Genomic DNA, 27,307 nt, shown 5'->3' with positions numbered 1-27,307 from the left:
TCCCGGCCCAGAAGGGTGCCGTTCCAAATGCAGGATGCGAGATCGTGGGGGTGACGGGAGGGAGACAAATTCACAGCAAGACACCGAGATTCATTCTTTGAGATTAAATTGCCCAAGCAGCAGTGCCTTGTAAGGCTACTTTGTGATTCTCTCACTCTTTTTTTTTAAGATACGTGCTTCTAATTTTGGTAACGTGACGGGGCGGCAGAGAGTGCTGAACAGTTAGCCCTTAAGCAAGGGATACTCTTTAATACGAGGCAGGTGACAGCAGAAAGAGAGATAGGTAAGGGGGTAAGAGAAGGCAGAGCTTTCAAAAAATCCCATGGTGGCAGAAAGTGTTTCCCCACACATACCTTTTTAAAAAATCACTCTGAGGAGTCCTTCTCTCCATGAACCTGGGCATTTAGTGCTGAGAGCAGCTTTATAGGGTAGGAATTTCCTCAGTGTATTTGCTGTCCTATTAATAGCATCATCTATTCACTTGATTTAATAATAACTGTGATCTTGGGGATTTACAAATTTCTCCATCTCTCGTTTACAGAATCTCTCTGGGATGTTTGTACAACTGCATGAAAATGCAGACGATATAGATGAGGGAATGGCCACGTGAGTTGGCATCAGGAGGCCGTGCCCGCAGCCCTGGGCCCTGCTAATTGCCCCACCTCAGGGTATAGTGATGGTGGTCCTATCAGATTACAATGCCCTGGATAATTTTAGGAAGAAGATAGGATGGTTACATTTTTATAAAATTGATTTCAAGATTTCTTGAGGTAGAAATAAGCTAGAACCCGTGGGAGTGGTCAGCTATAGCTCTTCTAAAGGCATACTGAAAGGGGCTCTGGGGAGGACCTGTATATTTCCCCTGCCTTCCCTAAATCCAAAGCAGTAGCTCTGTCAGGAAGGCAAAAATTGGGGCATGGGTGAATCTCTGAGTTAGCAGGAATAGTAATGAAATGTGACACAACTAAAGCTGATTGTTTGCACATCTTTTCGGCTGTGCTGCAGCAGCTTTTGCAAAGCTGACTTTGGCTACAAATGAAAATATTGTACAATTGCTTTAGAATGATATTCGGGCGGCGGGGGAGGTAAGAAATCTCATGATTAGCCTACAAGAGCATTCTCCAACATGGTGCCCAACATGGGAGACATGGTGCCCGCTGACATCTTTTCCGGTGCCTGCCAAGTGTTTTTAATAAGTGGGCGGGGCTTTTGAGCATTGGAGATTTGATTGGCTCTGCAGATTGTTAAACATGTTGCCTTGGCTGCCACCACAGCACAAGAATGTTCACTGTATGACTGAAGGCGAGCAGTGGCAGCCATTGTGTGGCTGGATCCACCTCCTGCAGCGGCCATTTTGTGACAGCCCTTTTGTTGCTGCACTCACAACCCTGTGCCAGAATTCAAAAGATGCCTGCAGACAAAACAGGTTGGGGGCCCTGACCTGCAACATAACATGTGTGGAGATGGATCAGAATGTATAAATTTGTATTTAATCAAGAAACATGGATTCTGTTTAGAACCAAAGATCTGAAGAATCAAAATGGTTTCTGTGTAAAGAGACAGCAGGTTTGCTTGTCTCCAACAGCCTGCATTTTTGCAGTGGGTCAAAAGGAATGTTACCAGCTTGCTGGTGACTATGCAGGCAAGTACAGATAACATCTTTGAGATCTTGTCACTGAGGGCCAACGTGACAGCAGAAATATGCATTTTATTACTCTGTTTTTGGGTTAGAAATGAATGTGATTAATTAAATAAGGAAAAAGTGTTTTTCTATATATAGTTAAATGAACACAGAAATGATAATGAGAGATTCGCATGTATTAGTATTTTACTATAATTGTGTTAGAATCAGTGTTTGTAAAATCTTTTAAAATGTTTTAACATTTCAAATTGGGAGAAAGGGTAAGTTTTATGATCTAAAAGTATGTAGATTCAGAGCTGCATGCCTTAAGGAAATATCTCTCTGGGAGCAAAAACTAAGAAAACAGGTTTTTCTTGGAGACAGCAAGCTAGTTTTATTGCTGTCCTTTGCATATGCGCAGAGAAGGCACGCGCTAACAGCATGAACAGAAGGAATGTAATACATAGAATAAGAGGCTGTCTTCATGTGACCAGGAGACAGTTCTATCCAATGGGATTTGAACATACATGCTTGTAGCACGTGAAAGAGGTATGGATCATGTACATAAATCTTATGATGATGATTGTGTGACGTCTGTATTCTGCATCTATAAAGACTGGGGTCTTTCGTATGCTGGGTGTGTCTCTTTCAAGAGCCACCCGGGAGGGTCAACCTTCTGTAACTTTCTAAATTCTGTGTCTATAAAATTGGGTCCTTTTGTATGAAGTGCGGGTGCCTCTTACCCTTAAGGGGACACCCTGGTCAGATACTTATGCTGTCCAGTAAACTTATCTTCTGTTTCAAAACTGCTTCTTGGGTGTTTTCTAACTTTACGTTTTTCTTAAACTAATTCAGCTGTGTAGGACCAGAAATGCGGTCCTGGCCCCACACATGTTTTCAGAATGTTCTCCTTTTGCCAAAATACAGCAGTAATGCACAGTTCCCCTCCTTTCCCCCACAGCCTCATCAGGATTAATGGCTGGTACTTTTAGGTTTTCCAAAGAGGCGTGCCCCCTTTCTTATTAACTGAGGAGGTGTGTCTTAAAGAGGCGATTTTAAGGAGGTGATTTTTATTAACTATTTTGGCATGCAGGTGCAGTGGTGGGGAAAGATCTGGCTTTTGGCTGTCATGCACTTGTTAAAGACACAGAGCATTGGTTGGTCAAAAACCAAGCTGACAAATTTGGTTCCTGTATTGTCGAAGGCTTTCATGGCCGGAATCACTGGGGTGTTGTGGGGTTTCCGGGCTGTATGGCCGTGTTCCCGTTGCATTTTCTCCTGACGTTTCGCCTGCATCTGTGGCTGGCATCTTCAGAGGATCTGATGGTAGTAAAGCAAGTGGAGCATATATACCTGTGGAACGGCCAGGATGGGAGAAAGAACCATTTGCATTGGTTAACAAGTGTAAAGGGTGCAATTAGCAAGTGTGATTTGCATGTGTTGATCAACCCATTTTAGCATATGTAAATTTGGTTAGGCTGAATCAACACAAGCAAAGCTAGTGGGTCTGTTTGACAGTTCAGTGAATGAAAGGGCGGATTTGGGCAGGCTGTAGGGAGTTTTGTATTACTAGGGTTGGAACAGGGGAGCCAAATCCCCTACTTCTCTACAACAGGCACACACAATCAGCCTAAACTACCTCACAGGGTTATTGTGAAGATATAATGTAGAAGGGGAGAACATTGTAAGATGCTCTAGGTGTCCAGCAGGAAGAGAAGTGGGGCATAAGGGAAGCTGAACACATTAAATCCTGGTGGATTGAGTTCAGAAGTGAATTTCTCTTGCTTTTTATAGACTGTAAGTATTTTCAGAAACAGGACCATTGCAGGCAATATTGCCAATAAAACAGAAAGAGGTTTGGCTGTTATGTTAAGTATACCATACATGTGTATTTGCCCGAGGGAAATAACTACTAGCTCTTCCAATATTTGTGTTATGGATAAGATTTTATATATATTATTCTGTTATGGTGCATGAATTTTTATACATATTGTTGAATTAACATACAAAATTGATGCAATGTATATTCACAATCGTTTCAGAACACTGGGGTGAACAGAATACTACGTCTCACCTTAAATTAAGAAGAGAGGGGTAAACTATGCTACCAACAAGTAAAAGCACTGTATGAAATGTACATATGGTAACTAATGATAGTGTATTTGTCTATAAATATAGCAGTGCAAAGGATAACTATGGCATGCATTTGGGGAAAATCTCGAAGAAGCACAGAAAGTGCGAAACAGATTTACAGTGCTTTCCACTGACTTCTCCTGAAGGCAGAATTTTCTTTTCTTCTTGTTTTCATTTTGACCTTTGCATCTGTTCACACAACTAAGCACTATTGTCACCAGATATTCTGTCTGTAACTACTGTCATTCCAGCAATTGCTTTCCTTCTGGTTACAAAACCTTCATTTTTTTGCGCTTCCTTTCTGACTTATGCAACCTTGTAGTATTGGTTTTTATATGCACTATGTACTGCTGTTGTTTGTAATACACTATGTATTTTTGTAAATTGTTCTGTTGCAATGAAGCTATGTTAACTGGTTACATGGTGCATTAGTATGTTCCAGTATACACAGTACATGCTGTACTGCTTTGGTGTTGTAACATGTACTGTGTACCTTTTTGTTTAGTAATGATTGAAAGACAAGATACAGATGCTAGAAATTAACAAAATTAAATGAGGACTGCATTCTGTTGACCCAGGCAGGAGGGGTTTGAAAGCCTGACTGGGCTCCCTCAATAAGAAGATCAGTGATGGCAGGTAAGGATTCTCTGACATCATCTCGGCCATCACTATCAACCGTCCATTGTCATTAGTAACCACTACAGAATATTCTAAGACTGAATGCTCTGTTTGTGAACAGCAACAGAAATCTTGGTCGTGCCTTCGACACACAGCAACAACGCAACCCACAACTGTCTGTAAGCCACAAAGGGCCCCTGACCAGAAAATTATAGAATCAAAGAGCTGGAAGAGACCACAAGGGCCATCCAGTCCAACCCCCTGCCATGCAGGAACACACAATCAAAGCAGCCTCTGTTTAAAAACCTCCAAAGCAGAAGACTCCGAATCAATCTGAAAAGATCCCCTGAAGGTAGAAAGTTTGAATACTTGTGCTTATATCAGAGAAAGGTGTGAATAGTTTTAGGTTTAGCATTTCAGATCTAATGTTTTATTTGGTTGTAATTCAGGAGCAACTCTACTCGGCGCAGAAGAAGCCAGAAGCCTTTTATTTTTATTTGTTTATATTGTGACTTCATTTATCATTGGATGTTGGTATTATGTCTCTTTTTTAAAAGTCATAATAATCTTTTAAAATTAATGATGGAAGCCCTATGTGGCTTGGGACCAGAGTACCTGAAGGACTGCATATGAATACCTAAAGGACTATATATACGAACCTACCCATCCAACTCTGGCTATCTTTGAAGGCTTTTCTATAGATGCCTCCACCTTCTGGGGTGGCAATATGAATAAAGGAAGAACTTATGAATTCTCTCCCTGGGGAGATTCATCAGTCTTCCACTAGCATTGTCTTCTGCAAGCAGGTAAAGGCTTCTGCAAGCAGGTTGTTTGGCATACTCCCAGTCACTGCTACTGGCCCACCTTGCCTGTTATGTTGTTAGGGGGACCCTAATTGGGCAGAAAGGCAACACAGAGATGTTTTAAGAATAAATAAATAATCATATTTATTTATTAGTTAGATTTAGCGTACCGCCCACCCCTGAAGGGGTTTTCTGCCCTGTTGTTAGAAGTTTTAAAGGGAAAAAGATGCATCCCTTCAAAATCTGTGGGTTTTTCTCTCTTGAAAATGTTAATAACAGCACAGTGGATTTTGTTCTGAATTGGCACACTGATGGAAGGTTGAAAAATTGTAGGTCTTCTTTCCTTCTTATACAGCCCAGATCCGAATCACAGCTGTACACACGCACCATGTGCAAATCTGTCGTATCCGCTTGGATCATGGGTCACGTTTAACTGTGTAAGACTAGCACGTGTACTGTGACTGTGATGAAAAGGACCCCTTGATAGCTGATCATAGCAATGACATTTCTGGTAATCGGCATGTGGATTTTTCCAGAGACATCAGGTTTTAACATTTAACCCCAAGAAGGATAGATACGTTGTCACATATTTGAGCAATTCCTAATGCCTGTGATTATTAGCGTCAACCCATTTGATAAATCCGGTATTTTTTTTAACCAGCTATAATTTCCAGAAAATACGCACGAGTTAACCTTCGTGAAAAATTACCCCCCAAAATAAGTTTAGCGAGGCATTCTTCTTGGCCCCAGCACAGGTATCTACAAATCATTTTCATAAATCATAAACTGTCTCGCTTCCGCTGTTGCCACCAGAGGTATGTGCTGCAATTGAACCTTGATGATTTGCAATTCAAATTTTCATCTTATTGATTACAGTCCTATCCGGAAGCAGGAAAGATGAGAAGGAGAAGGATCTCGGCAACTTTCTGACTTCCAGGATTTCGGAAATGATTACGTGCTTTATTCATCAAGGTCACAACAACCTAATTTTGCCACTGCTGTTGGAAATCATAAGTGGGATGTGTTAATTAATAATCACACCAGCCATGAAAAGACTAGATATTTTGGCAGAGTATTATTTCCTCCAATATGTAGGTTTCAAACGCCATCTAGTGAACAACGGGGCTATGTCAGCCAAATGGCTTAGATTCACTTCATACTTTGGCGTAGGTGGGTTTTTAAGGGTTATTGAGAATGGAAAGGTAATCAGCAAATTTAATGAAAAACTCTGTATGGCAGAAAGCTCTCCAAAGAACCTCGAGCTAATGATGATTATAATAATGCGGGTGAACGGCTTTCAAACCCGGCCTCTGTCCATGGAAATTAAATCAGGGAAAGGCAACTATTTGCAGGCTCAAATAACAAAGGAAATTATTTCAGAAACAGGAAGCGGACAAGCTAGGAAAGAATGACTCCAATATGTCCTTTAGTTTATTTGTTTATATTTTTGTCCACAATGTTAGCTGTTAGCTTTGTCGGTCCAGTCTGTAGGTAGAAGTTCCATATGATGTATATCTTTAATGTCGTATAATGCTGATTTCATGGCATACAAATATCACTGCGTATGTGTTATGGGGAAAAAACAAATTAAATAATTGCATATTTGATTTGCACAAAGGAGAAGAAAGTTATGAATTCGCTTCATTTATCACCCATCTTTTCACACCAAGACTCAAAGGGGACTACACTACACTACACTAGCATACAGCCCAGATCCGAATCACAGCTGTACACACGCACCATGTGCAAATCTGTCGTATCCGCTTGGATCACGGGTCACGTTTAACTGTGTAAGACTAGCACGTGTACTGTGACTGTGATGAAAAGGACCCCTTGATAGCTGATCATAGCAATGATCATCTTTTCACACCAAGACTCAAAGGGGACTACACTACACTACACTAGCATATGCACCAGAGACAAATTCCTTGTGTGTCCAATCACACTTGGCCAATAAAGATTCTATTCTATTCTATTCTATTCTATTCACTATGTACAATCTGAGCTTTATACCATATAATAAGATGGGATTAAAATTAGAATAGAATACTAAGTAGTTATACTTCATGCAGTAGCACAAACAACTGGAAAAACTGGATTGCAAAACTAGAAAAACAGAGTAACAGTAAGTTGTCTGCCACTGACGATAGAAGTGATTTATTTATTATGTAGTTTATTTATATTCCACTTTTCTTCCAAAGCAGTTGACACCATTCTCCTTTCATTTTACCCTCACAACAACCCTATGAGGTAGGTTTAGCTGAGTATGTGTGACTGCCCCAAGATCACCCAGCGAGTTCCATGTCAGAGTGGAGATTCAAACCTTTTTCCAGATCCTAAACAAATACTTTAACTGCTGCACTATGCTGGCTATCTAAAATTCTAAAGTCCCTAAATATGACCCTGTTTCCTTTCCAAAAAGGTTCTCCTGAACAATTCCCTCTTGCACATTGGGCAGATCGATACAAGTGTGGGAGATTTCCTGATCTCCTCAGGCAGGCCATTCCATCAGGTGTGAGCTACAACATAGAACACTTGGGTACAAACAGAAGAGGAAGAGTTTGGATTTATACCCTGCTCTTCTCAACCATAAGGAGTCTCAAGGCGACTTATAAACTCCTTCCCTTCCTCTCCCCACAACAGACACCTTGTGAGGTAGGTGTGTCTGAAAGAGTTCTGGCAGAACAGTGACTAGCCCAGGGTCAGGAACCAAAAAGGCTGGGAAGTCTGAAAACTATCCCTTTAATGTGTATAAAATATATATCTTATTGCACTGAGCTATATACCAAATAATAAAACATTATACATAAAAATCCCAATAGAAAACATACATTCATATCTAAGAACACATACAATACTACAATATCATAAAATATATCACAAACAACCACAAAACCTCAATTTAAATACTCAAATGCATAATATTTCAGGATGAGGAACATGAAAGACCTAACAAAGACCTGATGCATTTTGAAGAAGAAGGAGGAGGAGGAGTTTGGATTTATATCCCCCCTTTCTCTCCTGCAGGAGACTCAAAGGGGCTTACAATCTCCTTGCCCTTCCCCGCTCACAACAAACACCCTGTGAGGTAGGTGGGGCTGAGAGAGCTCCGAGAAGCTGTGACTAGCCCAAGGTCACCCAGCTGGCGTGTGTGGGAGTGCAAAGGCTAATCTGAATTCCCCAGATAAGCCTCCACAGCTCAGGCGGCAGAGCTGGGAATCAAACCCAGTTCCTCCAGATTAGATACACGAGCTCTTAACCTCCTACGCCACTGCTGCTCCAATTGGATCTTCTTCAGAGGTCATTAAAACTACCCATCCAGACATAGAACTAGTTACAATCCATATAATCTTATTTACAGCCCAGTAGATTTTAATTAGGTCCTACAAAAAACAAGATATTAAAAATCTAAAATTCAAATAAATGAGTCAGTGTAAGATTTCAAAATAAAAAGAATAGGTGTAATTACTTACAAAGAAACATTAAATGGTGTTCCCAGAGGTATCGATGGTATACCTTTTGAATCTTATAGGTTTCAATCTACCAGGTAACTTTTTAACAGAACACCACTAGGGAGCCCTAATAAATAGCAAACCACATATTGAAAATAATAGATTCAAATAAATCTTTTCAGTTTCAAATCTTATGCAATATACCGGTACTAATCTGCCCTGGACTGGACTGCATTCAGCTATGTGTGGTCAAGGATATATCAAAGGGTCTTTCCCCACTTACCTTAAGCCCCGCGCTACTTGAGGAGAGTAGTGCGGGGTCCCCCGGCACTCCCCACGAGAGGGGCGGCGACAGCGCAGCCGCCCCGCCACTGCCGCTGCCGCTGCCTCAGCGCGCGGCATCCCTGGCGCTCTTTTTAACGGCGCCTTTTGATGACCCCGCCTGGGCGCGCGCCAGGGATGCCACGCGCTGAGAGCAGCGCGTGGCATAGGGGGGGTCGAAGAGAGTGGGGAAAGGCCCAAAGAGGCAGATTATTGCCTTTGTATACTGAGGTATAATATACTATTTGACAAAGAAGGGTTGATGTAATGGTTGTTCAAATTACTTGATCGCACCTGATGTTGAGTTATGGAGAACTATAGAAGAAGGAAAACCCAATTAAAGGCACATCTACATTTCTTAAAAAAACAGAAAATAATATACATATACCACAGAAACGCAGACACCAAGTCCATTACTGTAGACACATCAGGTCAATTTCTGCATTAGGTTCTCTTACTCTTAAAGTTCCCAGTTGAAAGATTCTTTTCCCTTCTTTTTGGGGGTTCATTTGTCGGAGTGGGGAAACAAATCCAGATCACCAGATTCAAGTCCACTGCTCTTAACCACTAACCACACTGGTCTCATCAGTGGCCTCTCAGCAACTGATTTTTCGCCTTTGCAGGGGAGAACCCTCAAAGGTCTTTGCTTCCATTAGTGAAGTTGTCACAATACAGCACATATGTGCACACACATGAAACAGCCTTATACTACATCAGACCATCTGTCCACCAAGGTCAGTATTGTTTACCCAGACTGTCAGCAACTCCCCAAGGTCTCAGGTTGAAGTTCTTTCGCTGAGTCACAGCCCAATCCCATGTATTGGGAGAGTATCTCGCAAGAGGCACTTCTGCCAATAGGGAGGCCCCGGACCACAAAGGGTTTTGTAGAGGCCTGTGTCTTGAATTGAACCCAGAAAAGAACTGGGAACCTATGGAGCAAGTGCAGAATAGGAGCAACACACATCAGAGGCGTTCCTCCCATTGGGCAAAGTGGGCAGTTGTCCAGGGCGCCCCCTTGTGGGGGGTGCAAAAACTGCAGATACATTTATGGGACTTTTTGTATTTTCAGTGTTTTTCCATTTTTGGCCTGCAGAGGGTGCAGTTTTTAGGCTAGCTAGCAGCACCAGAATTTCAGGGATGTTTTGGGAGACTCTCCTGATGCTATCATCCATCCTCAAAGGTGTAGCTCCCATCTCCTATTAGCTCCCATTGGAAACAATGCGGGATGGGGGCACTCCCTTTGGGAGTCCATAACTTTGGACTCCCTAAACCAAACCTCACCAAACCTGGGAGGTATCATCAGGAGAGTCTCTTACTGATACCACCCAGGTTTTGTGAAGTTTGGTCCAGTGGGTCCAAAGCTATGGACTCCCAAAGTGGGTGCCCCATCGCCCATTGTTTCCAATGGGAGCTAACAGAAGATGGGGCTACACCTTTGAGGATCCATAACTTTGGACCCTCTGAACCAAACTTCACCAAACCTGTGTGGTATCATTAGGAGAGTCTCTTAAAGATACCCTTAAATTTTTGGTGCTGCTAACTTAACAATTTCACCCCTGACAGCAGGCACCCCCTAAATTTCCCCAGATTTTCCTTTTAAATCCCCCCCTTTGGCATGGATTTAAAGGAAGAATTTGATATCCCCAGTTTAAACATTGAAAGTGATGCTGTTTCAGGGTGAGGGAGAATCAACCCTAAAATAGCATCACTTTCAATGTTGTTTAAACTGGGAACCCCAGATTATCCCTTTAAAGTGGATTTTAAAGGAGAATCTGGGCTCCCTAGTTTGAACACCATTGAAAATGATGCTGTTTGGGGGTGGATTCCAGCATTACTTGTTTAAACTGGGGAGCCCAGATTCTCCTTTTAAATCCACCTTAAAGGGAGAATCTGGGGTTCCCAGTTTAAATAACACTGAAAGTGATGCTGTTTCCCCCAATTGGGGGAACTGGATACAACACCATAAAATGTTTTCATAGCAGTAATAAAACATTTTGAAAGCATTTTGAAAATGTTTTCCAAAAAATTATTTCTGCTGTGTGGCATGGCCTATTGCTGTGTTCAGATGTGTGAGTTGGGGCATGTTCTATAATGTGATGGTGACTTTGAAACAACCTGGTGTAAAAAATCATTGCTTGGTCACAGTGGGGGAGGGCAGCTGCCCATGGGTGGGGGCACCAAACTCCAGTTTGCCTAGATATGCCACTGGGCGTAGCTACAAGGGGGAAGGGGGGTGCGTGTTGCACCGGTCACACGCCTGGGGGGCATCAGGTTTTGCCCAGGGCTCCAGTTTGCCTAGTTACGCCACTGACACACACCTAGGAGTAGCATTCACACTCCTGATGCAGAATACAAGTGTTAGGAGTCTTGAACTGAGGAGTGGCACAGACATTCTGTCAATAAATAAACACAGGCATTTTGTGATAGGAAACCCATTGATCTTTGCCATTTGTTTACTTATTTCTTACTTTATTTCATTCATACGCACCAATGACAACTCAAAGCAGTTTACATCATTCTCCTCTCCTTTGTTTTATCTTCAAAACAGCCCTCTGAGGTAGGTTTGGCTGAGACTATGTGCCCAGGCCAAGGTTTTCCCAAGATCCTCCCTGTCCAATGTATGTTGAAACAAGTTCTATGCTGGGAACTTAATTCCTAGGCGCACTCAGGGCAGATTTGGATTGAGACCCAGCAGAAAGGGGGAAACATCTTCTTCTCTAAACTGTCCTCCCAGTTTGTAATGGCCCTCAAGGATTGTTATTTCCCCCCGGGAGAAAACCTAGATGTGCGTCATCAGTCCACATGTGGAACTCCCGGTCGTGCCAATAGCAACTTCCTAAAGGTCTCCTTAGGTAGGAAAATGGTCCAGAAAAGAGTCTGCTTGGTATGGTATCCCAATTGGGCCCATCTGGGGCTGCTAATGCCAGGTCAGAAAATTCCTCGAGATTTAGGGATTGAGCCCGGGGAGGGAGGAGTTTTGGTGCCATAGAGTCCACCCTCCAGAGCAGCCATTTTCTCCAGGGGAACACATCACTGTAGCCAGGAGGTGAGTTATAATTCTGGGAGCTCTCAGGGCTCCACCTGGAAGTTGGTAACCTTAGGCTCAGGGCACCTGGGAATTCAGTTCTCAGCATGGAACCAACAACACACATCGAGTCTCCCTTGTCGACTGGTAATGCTCTAGTCCAGTACTATTCTGTTGGGACCCAACAGAAGCAGGTATTTAAAAGCTGTTTTCCACACTCCGGAACTGTATACTCCACGCTTGCTCTATTAAATAGCAATTCACAAAATTAAACTCCAGTACGGTGGCTATTCGCGATATGTCAGTTTAATTTGAATAGATGCAGACTCTGACACCTTTTTGTAACTCGCATGATTTTGCTGTTACCTCCACAGTCCTGTAGAAAAGGCAGAAAAGTGCCAGAATTTGCATTTCATATCTTTGGGCTATAAGAGTTGGAGGAGGACTGAGGTTCAAATTCCTGCTGAAGCATTGAGCTTCCTGGGTAACTGTAGGCTCTCACTGGTTCAGTCTCTAGCCTACCACACAGCACTGTTGTGCTGATCAAAAGGACACTTGAGTATTCTTTGGCATGAAAGTACAATAAAATATGCCTTGAACGTTTTGAAACATTCTTAGGTGGGGCAAAGCAGAGCTTCAGGGATGGTGATATACAACCATTGGCTACAAGTTTATACATTATAAAGTCCTGTTAAGGTCTTGTAAACGTCTGCATTTAATCTTATTTATTAAGATATTTATACCCAGCTTTTTCCATCTGGCTCCATGCATGTTTCTTGCTAAGTTGCTTTGAAACCTTCTTGCTATATATATATTTGCTCCTTGCAATTCTTTGAACATTTTGCCGTCTGTGAGCCCACCCCTCCACCCCTTTTCTGTAAACCAGGCACTTTTCCAGCTGGAAGAGCAACCAGCTGCGTATCACATCCTTATCTCGCTAGCAAAGAACATCGCCTAGGAATGAAATCACTTACGGCCTCGAGTAATGAACGGCTAGACAACACCACCACCCAGCGGCTGGACAGCGAAAAGCAACTAGGGCCATCAAAAAATCCTTTCTACTTTCTTCTGCGTTCTATTGCTGGGCATGCGCATTCTCCGACGAACTCAAGGAACCCCACGTGACGTCCCGCGCAGTTTCGCTTTCCTCGAAGGGGAGGCAGCAATGCAAGAGTGCGCAGTTTTAAAAAAAGGCTGGAAAGTGGCAGGAATCCGCAGCCAATCGAGGAGCGCGAAGGGTTTACAAGTCCCTCCCCCCGATCTACCTCTCACTGAACACATACAGTGTTTTGGCTCCGCCTCTAAGTTAACCGGGAAGGAACCGGCCGCCGGAATCTCAGGTATGGGGATGGGGGAGGAGTGGCAGGCGCACGCTGGAGTCGTTGGATGAAAGCGCGGGAACCGGAGGGGACAAATTCCTACTGTGCCTCTGAGCATGTGCAGAGGCTTCCCCCTTCCCTCGCACAGAAGTCAAGTTCTTTCTGCTGATAAAGAAAGGGAGAAGGAGAGAGAGGAGCCAGGCTCAGCGATCAGTGTTTTGTTATGTTCAGTGTGTGTATTTAGTATTTGCGCTTGCATTTGCACCAGAGCCGAACCCATTCCTAGGTACCAGACGCAGATGTAGGCCAAGAGTGGTGCATTTGTTTTCTAGGGTACAGTGAGGCGCAGTCACTTTGACTTTTGGATTTGTGGTGCAATTACTCTAAAAAGAAAAAGAAAATCAGGGTCTGAAACTGAACTAGAATCTAAGTGGTCTGAGATGGTTAGAGGGGAAACTGGTGAACCCAGTAATCTGTGCCCTCCCCCCCTCCCCAGTTAATAAGAACATAAGAACTAGCCTGCTGGATCAGACCAGAGTCCATCTAGTCCAGCACTCTGCTACTCGCAGTGGCCCACCAGGTGCCTTTGGGAGCTCACATGCAGGAGGTGAAAGCAATGGCCTGCTGCTGCTCCTGCTCCTGAGCACCTGGTCTGCTAAGGCATTTGCAATCTGAGATCAAGGAGGATCAAGATTGGTAGCCATAGATCGACTTCTCCATAAATCTGTCCAAGCCCTTTTTAAAGCTATCCAGGTTAGTGGCCATCACCACCTCCTGTGGCAGCATATTCCAAACACCAATCACACGTTGCGTGAAGAAGTGTTTCCTTTTATTAGTCCCTAATTCTTCCCCCCAGCATTTTCCAATGAATGCCCCTGGTTCTATTATTGAGAGAAAGAGAGAAAAATTTCTCTCTTCAGTCAACATTTTCTACCCCCATGCATAATTTTATATGACTTCAATCATATCCCCCCCCTCAGAATGCGTCTCCTCTCCAAACTAAAAAGAGCCCCAAACGCTGCAGCCTCTCCTCATAAGGAAGGTGCTCCAAATCCTTCAACCATCCTTGTTGCCCTTCTCTGCACTTTTTCTATCTCTTCGATATCCTTTGTGAGATGTGGCTTAAATTAGAACTGGACCACAGTACTCCAAGTGCACGCATCTTCACGGCTTTATATGAGCGCTGGATAATCCTTGCAGTTTTATTATCAACTCCTTTCCTAACGATCCCCTGCATAGAGTTTGGCTCTTTTCTTACAGCTGCCATGAATTGAGCTGACATTCTACGGAACTATCAACCAAGATGCCCAAATCCCTCTTTCCCGGTCTACAGACTGATAAGCACCGGACCCCCGCAAGCGTGTATGTGAAGTTTGGATTTTTTGCCCCTATGTGCATCACTTTGCATTTTGCTACATTGAACTGCATTTGCCATTTCTTAGCCCACTCACCTAATTTATCAAAGTCTGCTTGGAGCTCTTGCAATCCTTTGTGGTTCTCACCACCCTACATAATTTGGTATCATCCACAAACTTGGCCACCACGTTCTACAAGTTGGAGAGAGAATGGCTCAGTGGGGCCTGGAGTTTATTTATTTTATTTCATACGTATATCCCGCCCTATCCCCACAGGGCTCAGTTCTTCCAGAATTAAGTACCAATATTCAGCATACAGAGAACTGTTAGAAACATTGGTCAGTAAGGGATCCCCAAGGGTCCTCCAATCCAACCCCCTATGCAGTGCAAGAAATGCAGTGCACTTTACATGGGTGCTGCTATTGAGTACTTTCCAGAAACTTCTGCTCATCCATAATGCAGCAGGCAGGCTTTTGTCAGATCTGCATTTGCTGCCTGTTTGTTTCTGTGCACAATTCAAACTGCTAGTTCTTACCTTTAAAGCCTGAAATGGCTTGGGGCCCGGGTCCTTGAAGACCTGTCTCCTCTCATAGTTTTTTTGCCTGCCAGTGGAGATCTGCCTCACAAGCCCTGCTTTTGGTCACCTGGCCTCCAGAACGCAGAAGGAGACGGGGCTTTTTCAGCAGTGGCACCTTGGTGATGGCAGTATTTCCCAACCTGTGGGTCAGGACCCAAAAGTGGTTGGCGAAGCCTCTGAGAGCGGTGGTTAGCCCGTTTTCCCTAACCCATTAGTTGGTATGCTTTCTCTTCACCTCATGTGTGCGTTGATCAAGTCAAACATGACTGAAAGATCAATAGAGCCAGTCAGTCTTGAGGGTGCGTCAGAGAAAGTATTGAGGAAGGAGAGGATGGTCAATGGCTGGAATGTAACCTTCAGTTGCAAAGACTGTGTTATGTCTAAATACCACTTGCTTGGGGTACATAGTGGGGCATCTGTGTGATCCTTCTTGGTTTCTCAAAAACATCTGGTTAGCCACTGTAGAACACGGAACGCTGAACTAGATGGGTGCCAAGGTCACAGTTTGCTATGGGCACTCAAAAATCCTGGGCCAGCCCTGGATCAGTCACCAAACTACGTCAATTGGACTTCTGGGCCACCATACCGAAAAGGCTAGGAACTGTGGCTTATGGAATTCCATCCTCCTTGAAGCTTTCTTGGAGCCTACATTGCTTGGGGCAGGGGGGCAGAACATTTTTATTCACCCGTTTAATTAAGGGCTTGATTTTTTTAAAAAAATCCTCCATTTTAGCCTGTAAACGGTTGCTTTCTGTGTTCTTTTTATGATCTATACTTTTATGCTGGGCTTGTGTGTTCAATGCTGGCTTTTGATTACTATCATTTAATGGTTTGTTTTTTATCTTAATTTAATAAGCTGCCTCTGGCAGGTGCCTGAAGAAACAGCATTGAGATGGTCTTGATAAATAAATAAACAATGAATAAAGATAGAAGATTGAGGTGTAAAAAGCAAAGGAAATGAAAGGCTGTGTTGATCAAAGACCTGGCCACTATGCATGGCAAATTCCCAGATTATTTTTTGGGGCTAAGAATATTAAACCTCGGGTTTAAAGAGTGTAGTTTTAGTAAGTTAATCAAATGCAACAATTCTACCATCACTAAGTGTTATGCTAGCCATGACTAGGAGAGATCATGTAAACGTTTGGCCAAAGCTGTTCTTTAGGAAGAAACAGATGCCTGCATGTTTTCCCCTAGCAGAGTAAATAGTATTTCCAGGAAGGTGGAAAGGGGATTTGCTCTGGGGAAAATGGTACACAGAAGAGAGGTTAAAACACTCTGTTCTCCCCATATTGGGCAGCTCAAATATCAGTGAAACCATAATCGATGGAGGTTCTACTAGAAAATGTCAAAAGAGGTTCACACTTTTACATTTGGACCTGAGGGTATAGGGCAGTGGTTCTCAACCTTCCTAATGCCGCGACCCTTTAATACAGTTCCTCATGTTGTGGTGACCCCCAACCTGAACATTTATCCATTTTACAGATGGAGAACACTGATGCATACTTTAGGCGACCCCTGTGAAAGGGTCGTTCGACCCCCAAAGGCAGTGATGGCGAACCTTTTTGAGATCGAGTGCCCAAACTGCAACCCAAAACCCACTTATGTATCGCAAAGTGCCAACACGGCAATTTAACCTGAATACTGAGGTTTTAGTTTAGAAAAAACGGTTGGCTCCGAGGTGTGCGTTACTCGGGAGTAAGCTTGGTGGTAGTTGTTGGCTTTGCTTTGAAGCAACCATGCAACTCTTCGAACGGGTGAATCACGACCCTGGGAGGGTTTACTCAGAAGCAAGACACATTGCCTGCAACCGGAGCTTTACTCCTGCAGTGTAAAGGCTGATCTCTACTCTTTCTTCAGTTCTTTGCATACGAAAAATCAGTGGGTTTTAACAGCGCCTTTAAACAGGGTTACCTATACTGCTTCCGCTAGTAATCCTGCGGTATCTTAGGGTTTAATTACTTCATTAATCGAGCCCAGTTGCCTCAGGCCAGCCTAGATGTGTGTAAAGCGACTTCCCCCCCCCCCACATGATGAACTCTGTTTGTGCGTGCCCACAGAGAGGGTTTTCCTGATTTCTGCCTACCTCTGGGTAACCTGCGCGCCATAGGTCTTCGCGCCATCACTGCCCAAAGGGGGCCCAACCCACAGGTTGAGAACCACTGGTATAGGGGGAAAAGGTGGGGGGTCTCTCTTTTTTCTGGCTATTTCTTCCCCAGGCATTCATACCTCCATATAATATGAATGCAGAAAAAGGCATATCAATTGATAACATGAAATCCCGTCCTTTTTTTTTTAACCTTTACAGAAAGTACGACCTCATGGAAACAAATTCTACAAGTCGAAGATATGAAACAAGGAGAAACGCAAGAGCAAAAGAACCCGTAACCAAATCTCGGGTCGATTGGAATCGGACCAAGAGAACCGGACTGTTTGACAGTGAGGAAGAGGATGACGAAATCACATCGACGTCAGAAAAAGAAAGTCAAACCAGTTCAGAAGACGAAGCGGAAGAAAAAGGTGAATCTGTGGTTAGCAAAAGCAAAGAAGAAACCACAGTTAACGGGGGAAGCGTTCCAGTCGTAGAGGCAGGCTGTGGGGGCACCGCAGAAGAAGACGTGGAAGAAGAAACGGTGGTCCCGGGAAAACTCAAGAGGTCACGATCATCAGTGATGCATAACGACAGCCGTATGCGAAGCTGACCGCTACAGCTGCATTTGTATTAGAAAAGTGCTTTGCTAAACGCGAATTGCATTAATAGACGATTTGTGAAGCACTCTCCCGCTGAGCAGGAGCGGCGCACGACGCCTGCGGAAGAAACGAAAAGAAAACAGCAACGGTTGATGAAGCTGCAAGAACTTTCCCAGCGGCGATCGACTCGGACTCGGAGTGACAGAAGCCATCACGAGGTGCAGTTACAGTGCATTCGTTGTTCGCGTGCGGAATTTATATCCATCAGGCCAATGGGGACAGGCTAAAATAAAAAAAAGTTCTTGGAGTTCCTGCGGTTATTAGGAAAGCCACTTCGTTGAGATTCTGCAAGCTGTGCAAGGTGGCATTATTCAGGAGGGCTTTGGACACAATCGCTTACTTTTTATCTATAGGTGTTTGTCAGTTTTTATGGAACTTTTAAATGTATATTTTATTGTCAGCATAAGCCCCCTTGAGTGTTGTTTTGGAGGAAGACAGACTAACATGCTTTAAATAAATATGTCAAAGGGGTATGCTGGTCTCATCACCGGAACTTGCATGCTGACCTGATACTTGAGCAGAAATTCATCTAGGAGCAGCAGTGGCGTAGGAGGTTAAGAGCACATGTATCTAATCTGGAGGAACCGGGTTTGATTCCCCGCTCTGCCGTCTGAGCTGTGGAGGCTTATCTGGTGAACTAGATTAGCTTGTGCACTCCCACACACGCCAGCTGGGTGACCTTGGGCTAGTCACAGCTTCTCAGAGCTCTCTCAGCCCCACCTACCTCACAGGGTGTTTGTTGTGAGGGGGGAAGGGCAAGGAGATTGTAAGCCCCTTTGAGTCTCCTGCAGGAGAGAAAGGGGGGATATAAATCCAAACTCTTCTTCTTGTTGTTGTTTGGCATCTTACGCTGCTGTGCCAGCAGGCCTTCTGGAAGCACTCCAGTTTACTAACCCAGAGTTTGGGAATCTCAGTATAATTAACCAAAGAATCAGTTACCTAACCCTTAAAAAACATTTTTTGGGGACAATCCTATGAGTGCAACCCGGGTAGGGGCCTGAAGCCACATTGAATTCAGCGTAACCCCTGTGCGGGCACCACCACCAGTTTGGCAAACTGGCACAGACGCTGGCGAACGGGCACTTAGCCCAGCGCAGGGTTGTGGATAGTAGCCCGGTGCCCAAACCCGGAAATTAGGCTGGACGCCATTGCTGCTGTGACCTTCAGTCCTGTGCTGACACCGGGGGGGGGGTATTCCAGAGGCTTTTCCAGGGGGAGGACCTGACTTTAGTTGGTGTCCAGTGGCATTTCAGCCCAGGAAATACGTATGCAAAATTGATTTATTATTTATTTTATTATCATATTTATATACCGCCCCATCCCCTGAGGGCATAAGTCTGTTTCGGGAATGGGCTACCTGGGAGTGGTAAGTGTTTTCTCACTCTCTGCTGGCACCTGTGCCACTGATTCCCCCTTTGGGAGTGGTGCCAAGCCACTGTTCACAACCACCGCCCTCCCTCCCCCTGACTCTTGGATTGGGCCGCCGATGTATTTTGATAGCTGTATATAAGCAAGTTTCATCTGCAAGCCAAAATGATGATAATGTCTCAGTATAATGGGGATTTTTAAAAGATATGAATACTTCTGTAGTAACATGGATTATTTTAGGGATAATGCTAGAAAAATACTGTTTTCTTCTTGTCACTAGGATGTTGAAGAAGTATTAGAAGATGCTTATCCATCATCCTTGAGTCCCTCTGAAATCAGTGATTCAGCTGATGAGGACAGCATGAAGGATTTCATTGTGGAGGAGGAAGAAGGCAAAGAAGGGGAACGAGAGGAATCCCAGGATGATGAAAGCCAGCCACAAGAGAAGAAGTATTCCATGTCAAGTGAAACGCTGCTGCAGCATTATATTCCAGGCTGTAAGATTAAATTTAAGCCAGAAATTGCTTCTACGCATCATATTTATAGTGCCCCAGTTTTTGAAAGCTTCGTAAGTCTCCTTCAAGGAAATTCTCATGTACAGAAATACATATTTTACTAATTCTGTTTTGTTTTGATAGTGTATCACGTTGATCCTTCTGTCCACTTGGAAAGAATTGTGAGGGCCTTTCTCATCAATGTGGTGGATGACAACTTTTTGATCTCATTATATGGTAATAATGAAGGACATGTCAGCTTTTTAAAGACTGCCTTGTTGAAGTGAATGCAAGCAATTTTTTTTTTAGAATAAGAATGCGACTTTAAACAAGATTTCTTTTTCTCTAACAGAAGGAGTAAGGCAGAAGAAGTATGCACAAGAGATGCTGACTTCGCTTCATTACTTGGATGATCGCTTTATTCAACCCCGTCTTAACAATTTGCTTGCCAGAAGTCGGTGGAAAGAGCGATATAAGGTCCTGAATTCTTGTCTTGTTGAATGCCAGCTCTGGTACTGAATTATACGCTGGTTGCTATTTAGAAAGGCTATTCCCTGCAGATGTGTTTTTCCAAATTAACACACTATACAATTCAAGCCTTGTTTTTTTAATTGATAAAAATTTCAGCATGGTGTACTGGTTAGAAGCAGTGGACTCCAATGTGGAAAACTGAGTTCAATTCCCCATCCCTCCACGTGAAACCTGTTAGGTGACCTTTGGCCAGTCACAGTTCTCTCAGAATTCTCTTAGCCCATTCAGAGGCAGGCAATGGCAAACCACCTCTGAATGTCTCTTGCCTTGAAGACCCTACTGGGTCACCATAGGTCAGCTGTGACTTGACAGCACACACACACACAAACTTTCAGTAGATTAAACCAGAATCTCAAGTGCCTGGTTAAATACTGCAGCTGAAGGATTGCCTTTGTTTGTTGACAGGCCTTTGTTTAAATTAATTGGGTTTGGGATAGTTCCCTTCCTCTGTGCACATGTACGAGAGAACTCCCGTTTCCTTCATTGGTAACAGCAGTTCCATATGAAAGTTTGCATACATGGATTTTCCCCTGAAATAGAAAGAAGTAGGATTGCCTAATGTAGAAACTCTTTCTGCCCATTACATGTGAAGGATTGAATTAGACCCAGTAGGTATAAGCTGGAAAATGTACTGGCATCAGTTTTCGGGCTTTTTTGTTGCCAGAGAATGTTTCAGTAACTGGTCTGTTCCTGCCCATGGACCCAATAAAGTACATTCTAAATAGGGAAATATTTGGGGAAGTGTGTGTGTTGTAGTTGCAGTCCGCGAGCTTAAAAGCAGCAGGGATGTTGTGTTGCATACTCCGACCATATATTTGTTTCTTCGGCCTTAATGTCTGTAATTGTGTACTTGTTAATCTGAGCGGTTGGCCTTAAAATTAGACTTGAAACTATTCATATATCCCATTGAATCAATCATACAGTAACAATATGGGATGCGATAGATCTTAGCTCCTGGAATACCCAGTATAAGAACCATGATTACGAAGAAGAGGAGTTTGGATTTATACTCCCCTTTCTCTCCTGTAAGGAGACTCAAGATGGCTTACAAACTCCTTTCCCTTCCTCTCCCCACAACAGACACCTCATGAAGTAGGTGGGACTGAGAGAGTTCTGAACTGTGACGAGCCGAAGGTCACTCAGCAGACTTCATGTGTAGGAGCAGCAAAACTAATCCAGTTCACCAGATAACAATCCGCTGCTCATATGAATTGATATCACACGTTGCCAGGGATGCCTTAGTGATTCCCCAAAATTCTATGGTTTTATCATAGAGTTTGGGGAGAGCTAGAGCATCCTAGTGATGCATGACATCCCTTCCAGTTTTTGACCCAATTTCAAAGCAGCTTACAAACTCCTTCCCTTCCTCTCCACCTTGTATAGTAGGTGGGGCTAAAAGAGTTCTGTGACTAGCTCAAGGTCACTTGGAAGTCTTCATGTGTAGGGGTGGGGAATCAAACCTGGTTCTCGTTCTTAACCACGCCAGCTCACCACACTGTTGGGAGTAAAGCAACGCCAATCTCTTTCTAAAGGAGAAAAATTAATAGATTTTAAAGAAAAACTTCCAATTAGGGACCTACCTCATAATGTGAGGAAACGAATGTTTGCAGTGGCTAAGATCACTCACGTGAGTTCCGTCCATATGCGGTAGCTGAGTCACGAAACAAAATAGCCAACAGGATTGCAACCACGTATCTTTTTTTTAGGAACGTGTGGATACTTACCCTGATATGTACATCATTTATGGAGACTCGGAACGACGTGCCTGTCAGGCCTGTGAACTGCAGAGGTACTGTACGCTTACAGTGGTTCTGTCGGGAAAATCGTACGATAGCAATACAATGGAAACAGATGACTTCATGTCACATGACAAACAGGTAAAAATACTGAGCGGTTCCTAAATCCCAGAAACTGCTATGGACTGAAAAGCTAAAGCACGTTGCCTTTTGGTTGCTGATATTTGCTTGTCATGAGTTTATGCCTGCGGTGGTGGAAGAGTTTTAAGTGTTTTCATTCATGTATGAGAGAAGAAATATAGATCATGCTGGCCAGGAGACCTCTACAGAGTTCATTGAAATTCAGTACTTTCTAGGCTTGTTGTTAAATATATAAATAAGTTTCAGCTCCCATTTAACGGTAATCAATGTAACTCCTAGGTCAGTGGTGGCGAACCTATGGCACGGGTGCCAGAGGTGGCACTCAGAGCCCTCTCTGTGGGCATGCACAAACAGTTCGTTATGTGGGGGGAAATGCCCCTCCCCCCCACATCTAGGCTGGCCTGGGCCGCTGGGCTCGATTATTCGCATTAAACCTAAGACCTAGTTTTGGGGAAGCAATGTAGGTCACCCTGTTAAGCGCTGTTAAACCCCACTGATTTTCATGCGAAGAACTAAAGTGCGCTCCTTTACCTGGGAGTAAGCTCGATTGATGGCAATGGGGCTTGCTTCTGAGTAAACCCTCCTAGGATTGTGATTCACCTGTTCAAAATGTTGCACGTTTGCTTCAAAGCAAAGCCACCAACTACCACCAAGCTTACTCCCGAGTAACACACGCCTCGGAGCCAATCGTTTTTTCTAAACTAAAACCTCAGTATTCAGGTTAAATTGCCATGCTGGCACTTTGCGATATATAAGTGGGTTTTGGGTTGCAATTTGGGCACTCTGTCTCGAAAAGGTTCACCATCACTGTCCTAGGTGATCTTGTTGACAGTGTTACTTTAAGGCAGGGGTGTCCAACTCTGGTGCCCCAGATGTTCATGGACAACAATTCCCATCAGTCCCTGCCAGCACGGGCAATTGGCCATGCTGGCAGGGGCTGATGGGAATTGTAGTCCATGAACATCTGGGGCACCAGAGTTGGACACCCCTGCTTTAAGGGTTTCACTAACAATTTGACGGATTTCATTTACTCTGAATAAGGGGCAGCTTCATGCAATAAGCAACATAATTGCATGAAACAATGTAAAATTCTATATGGAGCGATTCTAGACAGACAGTATATCCGTTTTAAAAATATTTTTTATTAATTTTAACAATATATTTGATGGACATAGAAAAGATACAAACCAAAAAGAATTAAAAACAGATAGAAATAAAGCAAAAAAATAAACTCCGCGCATCCAACCAAGACTGCATTAAAAAAATCATGACATAATGGATCCCAGTGTGACATTCTAATGTTATTGGAATCATGAAATCTTAAATTTACTGTCTTCTGTCCCCCAGCTCTACATCACCTTTACTGGTCAGTCTCTCATACCTTAAATCATTATCAAATTAATAATCCTCAAGTTTATTTTGACACTATTGAATCCCCTTCATATAAGAAGTTCCCAAAATTCACGTTTTGCCTGTCTGTTTACAAACGATGGTCAGTTTGGCCACAATCTGATTGTATCTTCCCAAAAATCTGTATTATGATCTTTTATCTGATTTCCAAGAGGATGCAATTGTGACTCTTGCTGCAGTTAGTAGGTGCCCACGTATTTCATTAAGCTTCTTAGGAAGGTTAGAAAGACAGTTTATCCTCTTGGATCAGAACTAAATTGTACTATATTCTACAGCTTCTTATCAGATTGATAGGCTAATGCAGGGGTCTGCAACCTGCGGCTGTCCAGATGTTCATGGACTACAAATCCCATCAGCCCCTGCCAGCATGGTCAATTGTCCATGCTGGCAGGGACTGATGGGAATTGTAGTCCAATAACATCTGGACAGCTGCAGGTTGCAGACCCCTGGGCTAATGGTATGGATGCTTTGCATACTTATGTAAAAGGCCCTTATATCTGACTGAGAGATAACATTGTGAAACAATGTCCTTGATACCTTGGGGAGCAGCCTTCAAAATCCCCTATCAGTGAAGTTTTACATTGACCATAACTGGCTGATCATTTGTCTTCCCCCATTTAAAAATAAACTAAATGTCCACAGATAGTTAGCATTTCTTTGTGCAGCTCAGAAAGCTGAATCGGTGTAGTGTAGAGACGGTAATGATTTCTTAATGTGAGAATCATATACTGACGAGTGTTTTGTCATGCACCATTTATGTTTAGCAACATCTGTTGTGCCTGCATGTGGTTGAACAAGACTGGGTTACCCGTGGGATTCCCAGTTTTGCATTCCCTTACTTTTTTAAAGGAAGATTACTATATAGAATTATGTTGGTTTGACTGTTCTGCATAATTGTAGGATTTGTAGTGTTTGACAGCCAACCTCTCTGATTTCATTCCCTTGTAGTTCATTTAGGGTTGAATGGAGTATGCCTTGTGCCTTGCAGGTAGTAACTGAATCCTTGCAAAGACTTACAGTGCAATCCTTTGCAGTTATTCCAGTCTAAATCCACTCATTTCAGGGGTCTTCGATGGGAGTAATGCTGCATAAGGTTACAGATTGCACAGTAGTTCTCTTAATTGCATTCTTTTAAACTTGCTGGAATTGCACCAATATTTGAACTGAATGAAGCAAGCAACTAACACAGCGGCTTCCTGAATTGCCATTCTCAGGGCAGCAAGGAAGGAAAGGCTGATTTGATTGCTATCGGGATGGAGTTCAAGAGCTACTTTCAATTAGATACATATTCATAAACATCCCCTGTGTCTCATAACATAATTTAACCATGACCCACTAATTTGTTTAGTTCATTACCTAATTGTATAATTGTCCAAGGCATGCACAGTAAATAAACTTGCCTTTTGATGCAGAGATTAAAAGTTGGGAGCGTGTGTGGAAGTCGTACCGAAGTTTATCACAATCTGAAGCATTTTAAGTACAAGTTGTACAAGGATTGCTGCTGTGTTATGAAGAACGACGGAGTTCAGGATGAGCCACTTAAAGACACAGTAGTCAGAGTCTTCAGTCGGCTGGAAGAAGATGGCTGGATCCAGAAGGTAAAGTGGAATTGATTGTTGGGTAAATTATCCTGTTTTGCAGGAAGGTAAAATTAATACTCAATGGAGCAGTGACTTTTTTGTGAAGAAAAGTGTAAGTCATTAAAGGGAGAGGAAAGTGGAAGAGTGTAACAAGAGTGTAAATTAAAAAACTCCTAAAATGGATCAGGTTGCCATAGAAAATAATTCTAGGAAAAATTACTGGAAATATCACTTTTCTGGAAATTAAATCTTGCTTGAGTGACTGAAATAACATTCCAGCTAGGGACAAAAGAGAGAATGCTGTTTCTCATAATGATTACTTCCTAACAGCATGATCTGACATCTTGGAAGTGTATTTAATTTGAGTTACTAACTACAATAAGAACACCAGTTGCTTATTAAGTGCTACCTCTATAACAAGGATTCAGAGTAGCTCCTTTTTGGTACATTTTGAGACTAGCAGTCATCAGTTTTGATGAACAGGCACATAATTTTAGCGCAATTATAGGCATGGAATTTGTCAATAAATTGGTCAGTTTCGTAGGAGAATTTATAGCCTCTTACATTTGTGTCAAAGGGAGTTTTGACAGGTGCCGTCTTTCATTCAGGGATAGAAAGTAGCCCCCGCTGAAATTTTCTTATCTGTAGAGCTATTGAAACTGCAAAGATCGTGTTCAGTGATAATCTGGAGACAGTTATTGATCTTGATTGTGAATTATGTCATCAAGTAACAAAAAACTTTCATCTAGGATTTCTGCTAAAGTTTCATTTTTATATATATTCTATGAAGCACTATACAGAGCTTGAAGGCTACATGAATGACGCAGACTTCTTCCAAGAGGAAAAAATGGACTGAGCGTACATGTTGCATCTTCCGCAGATGGATGTTTGTATGCATTCTTTAGACTGCTGGTTGCATTTGAAGACATTCCTGCATTCTTGCTTTCCTTTATTCTGTGTTTCTGTAAATTATGAAACGAATCAATGGTAATTTGCATGTTTCATTTTAATTATCAGAGCTTTTAATGAAAAAAGTTTTATATCGGAAATCATGTGCTATGTGTTGAATGTGCTGGTCTACAATAAAAAAAACCCCACCCCTGAATAACTAGGACTTCATTCAAGAAAATGGAACTTTTTTCTGCAGCGATACCAGGTGGATTGTGCCAGTGTTTGAGAAACGTTTGGCTCCAGTTTCTTTTTGTGGAAGAACGATCTGTACAGTGACAAGTCGAACAGCGTCTAAGCAGCATGCTGTTTTCCCAGCACATTTTCTTAAAAGTTGCTGTAAGCGTCAAATATTTTTTTCAGACCCCAGGGGGGTGGCGGGAAACAGCAGTAACAGATTCTCTCTGAAACCAGCAGGCCATCATTATTTATGCATCCCGGAGCCCCAGAATTCACACTTATGTGTAACCAGCGCAGTCAAAAAATCTCTAACGTTATTGGCATTTACCAACGCAAAACAGAAGAAGAAAATTGGACTAAGTGTGAAGCTGAGCGGCGCTAAAATAAAAGCATTTAATCATTTCTATAACAGTCTTGTGTGAGTAAACTGTGTTAATGGCGTTATCAGATTGGGCAGAGGTAGCTGTTTTGTTTTTGTACATGATACCTGTTGGGTCTGCTTCCATTGTGGAATGTGGCTCAGACTTCTGTGGCTGTTGCGAGAGACAGGAAGCTGTCCTGCCCATGACAGGTGAAACAGCCATCTGAAGATGCCAGCCACAGATGCAGGCGAAACGTCAGGAGAGAATGCTGCTAGAACGACCCTTACAGCCCGAAACCACACACAGCACCCAAAGCTTCATCTGAAGATGCCAGCCACAGATGCAGGCGAAACGTCAGGAGAGAATGCTGCTAGAACACGGCCATACAGCCCCGAAACCACACAGCACCTGCCATCTGAAGAGCTGTACCACAGATGGCGGCAAAACGCCAGGAGAGAATGCTGCCAGAACACGCCATACAGCCCTCAAACCATTACGTATAACCCACTATCCAGCTGGTGTTTCTACATCTGAACCTATGGGAGGGCTACTCCAGCATCCAATCTTCTTCCAGACGAGAGATGA

At 43.1% G+C, this 27,307-nt stretch overlaps 1 protein-coding gene across 1 annotated transcript; it reads left to right on the top strand.

Annotated features, from left to right (window-relative positions):
* Window positions 1-13,103: 13,103 nt before the first annotated feature.
* On the top strand, window positions 13,104-26,769 carry CCDC82 (coiled-coil domain containing 82). Its single transcript, XM_048494697.1, is given in 8 exon segments — window positions 13,104-13,313; window positions 17,530-18,130; window positions 19,621-19,837; window positions 19,979-20,071; window positions 20,187-20,311; window positions 22,072-22,242; window positions 25,065-25,250; window positions 26,023-26,769. Coding segments are annotated over 7 exon segments (1,446 nt in total). The 5' UTR covers window positions 13,104-13,313; window positions 17,530-17,542; the 3' UTR covers window positions 26,089-26,769.
* Window positions 26,770-27,307: the final 538 nt, after the last annotated feature.

Source organism: Sphaerodactylus townsendi, linkage group LG04, assembly GCF_021028975.2.
Source record: "Sphaerodactylus townsendi isolate TG3544 linkage group LG04, MPM_Stown_v2.3, whole genome shotgun sequence".
Classification (NCBI taxonomy): Eukaryota; Metazoa; Chordata; class Lepidosauria; order Squamata; family Sphaerodactylidae; genus Sphaerodactylus; species Sphaerodactylus townsendi.
Note: the sequence above shows the minus strand (reverse complement) of the source record. Positions and strands in the feature narration are given on the sequence as shown.